Source organism: Vitis vinifera, chromosome 4 (genome assembly GCF_030704535.1).
Source record: "Vitis vinifera cultivar Pinot Noir 40024 chromosome 4, ASM3070453v1".
NCBI classification, from domain to species: Eukaryota; Viridiplantae; Streptophyta; class Magnoliopsida; order Vitales; family Vitaceae; genus Vitis; species Vitis vinifera.
The window spans coordinates 10,186,109-10,192,935 of record NC_081808.1 but is presented as its reverse complement, the minus strand read 5'-3'; the positions used below and the strand labels follow the sequence as shown (position 1 = coordinate 10,192,935).

The following is a 6,827-nucleotide window of genomic DNA, read 5'->3' as shown; positions in this document are numbered from 1 at the left end:
CCAGTAAGACCCGGCCGGATGGAATTAATGCGCTCGCGTATTGACGCGGCCCGCAGCAATTTCTGCCTTTTACGCCTGGAATCGTATTCCTCGTCAGACGGGCCCCCATTGATATAGTTTATCACAGCCTTGGGGGCGACTGGGGCCCTCGGGGCCTCAGAGTTATGATGCTGAGATACGTCCCTTCCTCCAGTATCTGAGCGGAGGTACTGTTTTAAATGTCCTGCTTTGATGAGCCTTTCAACTAGATACTGGAGGGATCGACACGTCTCTGTTGTATGACCATGGTCTTTGTGGAAGGCGCATTTCTTGCTGCGGTCTCTTATGGATGGGTCCGTTTCGAGGGGTCTAGGCCACCTGAAGTCGGACAACCCTTGGATCATTGGGAGAAGTTTTTCGTATGATACGGATAGGGGTGTGACGGGCGGCCTATTCGGACGACTCGGCCCGTCCTGTCTCCGGTCAACTGGTTTTGGACGGTCCGGAGGCTTGGCATGCCTGTCCGCGTTATCTCTAGAAGCCCGTCCGGCAACCAAAACTTGTTGAGTGGCTGCACGCACGTCATCTTCGAGCATTGAATATTTGTTAGCACGTCTGAACAAATCGTCCATCGTTGTGGGAGGCTTTTTTGCCAGTGATTCAAAAAATGGAGTGCCTGGACAAATGCTTCTCTTGAAGATTTGTAGGACAGCATCCATGCTGCAAACCTCTATTTGGAGTACGGCTTGGCCAAATCGTTTCACAAATTCCCTCAAGGATTCGTTGTCTCTCATTTTTATGTTCTGGAGGGTGCTGATATTCTGCTTGTGTCGAGCAGAGCACAAGTACTGTCCCACGAATGCTTCAGAGAGGTCCCTGAAATTGTCAATAGAGTTAGGGGGTAGGCGATGAAACCATGAGAGGGCCTGCCCTTGAAGGCTGGCAGGGAATACTTTGCATAATAATGCATCGTTGCCAATATCGAGCGTCATAAGCTGTCGATAGTGCATGATGTGATCGAAGGGATCGTTGGTCCCATCGTATGTGGAAAACTTTGGTACGAGGAATCCTCTTGGGGGCTCGTAATGGGTGATATGAGAGCAAAAGGGCGTGGAGAGCATGTCATCCAGCCTTTTGCTGATGGAGCCAATGGGTGGCTCGTTTGGGAGGTTTCTCCCAGCTGGTCGTTCCGCTAGGTGTGAATGAACGTTCCGCATCGCTAGGGTGACCATGGGGTCACGATGCGGAGGTACGTTCTGCACCATGGGAGCGATCATAGGATCGGGGCGTGGCGCCCGGGTTGTGGCTGCTGGTGGCCTTGATCTCCCAGGCTCTTGTGGGCCTAGTCTTGCGCGCATAGAACTTGACAACTGTGATTTTCTATCACGCTGTCTTTTTGCTGAGAAATGAGTGGAATCTGAGCTTTCCTCACGGGGAGCTCGAGGCATGGGTGTGCGTGGCTCATGGGGCCTTGCGTTGTACGTTCCTGGGATAGCTCCTGTTGACCCAGGATATATTGATTCTGGCTCTGGCTTTGAGTTTGCCACCTGGCCTTTTGAGCGCTGACGACGAGGAGGTCCTGATGTTGAGGCTTGAATGCGTAACACAGCGTTTTCTTCCCTTAACCTCTCCGTCTCCTGGAGGAGAGCTTTTAGCTGTTTTTCGCTTGCCAACTGTCTTTTTTCGATGGCTTGACGCCATTCGTGATTATCTTCTTCCTCTCTACCAGATGATCGACTTTGGGAAGGTGTGGCCATCTTTGCCAGTGACTGAATCAAAATAAAAAGTAAAAGTTTCCCACAGACGGCGCCAATGTTGTCGCCTCGCGTATCCGATGGTCCACGTTGCTGCTATCTGGATGGACACGTGATTCTCAACACACAAGGGGTTCTTGATTCAGTGGTTGCACCTGCAAAAGGCATCCGGACAGGGTGTCCGGATGCACCCTCCGATGGTTTTATTAGCCATGGTGAGAAAGAGATATATAAATCAGTTGGCCTTTTTCTAGGTATCAAGAGGTTACCAGGAGATCCCCTTTCTTCTTCGTGCGAAGGTATATATATCCAACTTCAGGGGTACTGTTCCTCTCATTAATGGTGAGGAGATCTTTTCTGTTGTGATGATGACAATAGGTGTTAGTAGGAGCACTATCATCCTATGAATGGCTGTCAGAGACTATGGTAGGTGATGCGGCCGTCAGAGATCGTGGGAAGCGATTATGCAGAATGATCGTGGGAAGTGACTTGCTGTCACTTCCTCTTGTCTTCTCATTCTGCAGGTGATGGGATGTGGGCCATGGCTGCTTGTTGTGATTGCGTGTAAGACTCGCTTTACTTTTAATTGACCATCCAGAAGATTTATATCCGGATGGCTCATGCTGACTATCCGGATATGTTGTGGAGCCTATCCGGATGTGTACGCTCTGCCAGCGTCGTTTGCTCTTCCTTGGATAGGAGAAGATGAAACGTCGTTTGCCTTTCCTTGAGGCGGTCCGGATAGGATGTCTACACCATGCATATCCTTAGGGGAATCCGGATAATGATGGTCCGGCTGATAACATGTGCCACGCGTCACTATGAGCTGCGTGCCACGTGTTTCCCAAGGGGAGGGGTCCCTACAAACTGAAGAGAAGAAGACAATAGAGATGGAATCCAAGGGCTTGGTGTTGTTGATTACAGGGGGAATATGGTGGTGGTGGTTGATGAGAGTAGCAGTTTCAGACCCACAAACAAACCTACTAAACGAGGGATGCAGCACATACAACGCCTCCAGCGTTTCAAACTTCTACAGCAATCTCAACGCCACCTTGTCGGACCTCAAAACACAGTTGAACGACAACAACCACTTTGCGACTGCGGAGAGAACCAGGACTGGAGACTCTGTGTACGCCATGGTGCAGTGCAGAAACTACATGTCCACTAAGGACTGTGTGGCTTGCTTCACTGCTGCTCAGTCACTCATCCGCAACTGCTCTGCTGCCAATGGCGCTCGCGTCATCTATGATGGCTGCTTCCTCAGGTAATTATTTTATTGGTTGTTTTTATTAAGGAGAATAATATGGATATTGAGCCCAAATTCTTCAACATCAAGCTTTAGCAAAATTGGTAGTTAATATAATATCAGAGCTTGGTTTAATTTGAATGTTTGTTTCCCTATTTGTTTCTCCCCTTTCCCCTTGCATTCTTTGGTATCTCTCCCCCTAATTTGCAATTTTATGTCTCCTTAATTTGCATTTTTGTCTGTCTGTTGGATATATATGAATCTAAATTCTGCATATCTCTCTCTCTCCAAGTGCGGGTGGTGAAGAAGGGTGTTAGGAAGCATAATTTACATATTGAGCCCAAATAATGCAAGCGTAAGTTTTTAGGAAAATTGGTGGTTTAACAATTTTATTCTTTTGGATATGAAAATTATCTATTGCTTCACTTGGGTTTCTAGGTCTTTCTTCTACACCAGATGAGTACTTGGTTATGATGACATTCAGATAGAATTCTACAAGATATTCCTCTTTCTGCAAAGAAATATGAACTTTTGGACTGTTCATTCGGTTCTTTGTAGGGTGAAAGTGATGTTAATGCACTAATCCCAGACTAGATATGTTAGTAAGAGCAGAACACCCCACTGACTTACCTGGATGCTCACATTTCTCCTTAATTTGAAAAAAAAAACATGCCTGATTTTCCCTTTTCCATTGCTTTTAGGAGGCAGAGATGTCCTTCTTTAACCTATAGTTTGACACAACTTTCTTATTTGCTTCTTTTATTAAGATATGAGAGCAGCAGCTTCTATGACCAAGCCACTCTCCCCGGAAATGCTGCAATTTGTGGGAACCAGACTGCATCACAGGTGACTGCTTTTCAAGCAGCGGTAGAGGGACTATTAGCAGATCTTGAAGTTGCAACACCCAGAACTGATGATTTCTATGTGGCATATAAAAAGGAAGTAGTTGGAGGTGGTGGTGCAACAGTGTATGGGATGGCCCAATGTGCTGAAACAGTGAGTCCGAGCGCTTGCCAAGAGTGCTTGAAAGTGGCAAATGGCAACATAAACAGTTGTCTTCCCAGTACATATGGTAGGGCTGTTGATGCAGGATGTTTTCTGAGATATTCAAACACGCCTTTCTTTGCCGATAACCAGACCACTAATATCACACCCTTCCTAGAAAAGGGTGAGGCCTTGTATATCTTTGTTCTTTCCAATTTGAGCTACTGCTAGAAGCCTAAAACTCACTACTGGTGATCCATTCCACCATGTTATGCTATGCAAATTGACGATGTTGCATTATTGCAGGAGGGTCAAGCAAGAAGAAAGCCATTATTGGAGGAGTGGCTGGAGGTGTAGGCCTTCTTCTTCTTATCAGTGTTCTGTTTTTATGGTATCAGCAATCAAGAAAGGCAAAGGCAGCTCCTAGAGGTAAATTAAACCAAGGTGCACCATCATGGTTTCTGAAAAAAAAACTGTTTTGTCTTTACTTTTGGACAAATTTGAAACTTTACAAGTTCCCAATTTCTTGCAGAATTTCTTTTCCAAGGATCATTTTACTGAACATCAATTATTGGCCCAAATTTTCTAATTCTTAGTCTGAATTTTCAGCCAAGTAGAACATGAATAAGAAAGAACAAATTTCCAAATTAATAGTTTTCATGCTTATTCTTAAAGAATGTGAACCACTTCTTCACTCTTTAATCAGTTCCTTCAAGCTTTAACCCTTCTGAGAATTCATAAATGTTTTCCTTTTATCCTTGTTGTAACTTAATTTCAATAACCTTTTTCCTTTTGGCTTGCATTCATAACAGGTGATATATTAGGGGCAACCGAGTTGCGAGGCCCAGTTAATTACAGTTATAGAGACTTGAAAGCTGCAACAAAAAATTTTAGTGAAGAAAATAAGCTTGGAGAGGGTGGTTTTGGTGATGTCTACAAGGTAAAATTCAATACATATTTATGTGACTGGATTGATGTTTATTGTTTTGGGCAAGTATTCATAGGTTACTTGGAACAGGGCACTTTGAAAAATGGGAAAATGGTTGCAGTTAAGAGACTATTTATAGGTCAACCCAACAGGGCAAAAGCAGATTTCGAGAGCGAAGTCAAGCTTATAAGCAATATTCATCATCGCAATCTCATTCGCCTTCTTGGATGCTGCGGCAAAAGATCAGAACTACTTCTTGTCTATGAGTACATGGCCAATAGCAGTCTTGACAAATTCCTATTTGGTAAGTTAACCTCATCCAGAAAATCATAAGGAGCTGCTGTGTTGCTATAAATTTTGTATGCATTAATCTTCTGTGAGTCCTCAAATAGGTGAAAGGCGAGGAGCTCTCAACTGGAAACAACGACTTGATATAATTGCTGGTACAGCTAGGGGTCTTGCCTATCTACATGAGGAATTCCATGTGTGTATCATACATCGTGACATAAAATCCAGCAATATTCTTCTGGACAATGATTTCCAACCCAAAATTGCAGATTTTGGGCTGGCAAGGCTTCTCCCCGAGGACAAGAGTCATCTCAGCACCAAATTCGCTGGAACATTGTAAGTCCTATGAACCTACTTCACTTTGATATTAATGCACTGTCCCTGTATATTAGTATGACCATCATGCTTATCCTGCATTTTAGTCTACAGTTGCCTAAAGCAAGGGGTTTATGCACCATTTGCTTATATATTCTATCTCCGCCTGCAATGGTGATTATTGCTATTTAATTCTCTTGCTTCAGGGGTTACACTTCACCTGAATATGCAATCCATGGGCAGTTATCTGAGAAGGTTGATACCTACAGCTATGGTATTGTCGTCCTTGAAATCATAAGTGGCCGCAAGTGCAATGAAATGAAGGCTGAACCTGTCGGTGAATACTTGCTTGAACGGGTGATGTATCATTATCATTCTACTCTTACATGCATGATTTTCCTTTGGATGCTTTTAAGCCCGTTTGGCAATGATTTTAAGAAACACTTCTAAGATTATTAACACTAAAAAAATTTATCATTCAAATGTTAGAAAGACTATAAACGATTTTTAGAATCACTATCAAACGCACTTTTAGTCTTGTATTTTGAGATCATTATGTCAATAGGCATGGAAACTTTACGAGGATGACAAGCATTTGGAGTTGGTGGATGAGAGCTTAGACCCTGAGGAATATAAAGCAGAAGAAGTGAAGAAAATCATAGAGATCGCTTTGATGTGCGCTCAGTCATCAGTTTCTATGAGACCCACAATGTCTGAAGTAGTTGTTTTGCTACGCAGCAAAGGCTCACTTGAGCATGGACCCCCAACTCGGCCTACTTTCGTAGAATCCAGCAAGAGAAATCCTGGAGACACTTCCATATCTACGGGGTCCTCTGCTTCCAATGCCACAGCCTCTATTTCTCATTTCTCGGGTCGATAAATCACCAAGTGTGAGGTTGGTCATCATTCTTGCAAGTGATCCGCATACAAATGGAGCCATTAGAATTGGTCAAAACAATGCACCACATCGCATTAAGATCCTAATGCAGTATTCTTGTAATGGTGTTTACCAAACTGTTTTCTTGTATTTATTCTAGTATGGGAAGTGACCTTGTGTGAGATTTGCCATAGACCATTCTAGATCACTGCTACCAGTTTTCTTGTGGAACTAGTCAGCTTTCATATTTTTTACAGCATTGAAGGGACAAAAGCTCATGAAGAGACATGGAACCTGAAAACCCAAAAACAAGGACCCAGGATAAAGGCCTGGAGGCTAAAGAATACCCATCCGTAATGATATCAGAAAAGAGCAAGTCCAAACAACATAAATAGAACTTTTCCAGCACTCCAAGCCACATTCATTCCTGAGCAACAAATCATGAAAGCTCAGACA

General features: G+C 43.9%; 1 protein-coding gene across 3 annotated transcripts; it reads left to right on the top strand.

The window, feature by feature from the left end:
• Positions 1–2,604: 2,604 nt before the first annotated feature.
• Positions 2,605–6,564, top strand: LOC100259828 (cold-responsive protein kinase 1). 3 transcript variants are annotated; one of them, XM_002265583.4, is made up of 8 exons: positions 2,605–2,997; positions 3,747–4,147; positions 4,270–4,392; positions 4,776–4,903; positions 4,982–5,195; positions 5,284–5,515; positions 5,701–5,851; positions 6,060–6,564. In XM_002265583.4, exons 1-8 carry the CDS (start codon positions 2,624–2,626, stop codon positions 6,372–6,374), a joined length of 1,938 nt encoding a protein of 645 aa, XP_002265619.1. In that variant the 5' UTR covers positions 2,605–2,623; the 3' UTR covers positions 6,375–6,564. The 3 variants fall into 3 exon arrangements, with proteins under 3 accessions (XP_002265619.1, XP_059592295.1, XP_059592294.1); XM_059736312.1 differs by having other exon boundaries at positions 4,776–5,195; positions 5,701–5,827; XM_059736311.1 differs by having other exon boundaries at positions 4,776–5,195.
• Positions 6,565–6,827: the final 263 nt, after the last annotated feature.

Coding starts and splice junctions, on each gene's coding strand:
- LOC100259828 (XM_059736311.1), top strand. CDS start 2,624: ATGGAATCCAAGGGCTTGGTGTTGTTGATTACAGGGGGAATATGGTGG. Junction 2,998..3,746: donor TATGATGGCTGCTTCCTCAG/GTAATTATTTTA, acceptor TCTTTTATTAAG/ATATGAGAGCAGCAGCTTCT. Junction 5,516..5,700: donor ACCAAATTCGCTGGAACATT/GTAAGTCCTATG, acceptor CTCTTGCTTCAG/GGGTTACACTTCACCTGAAT.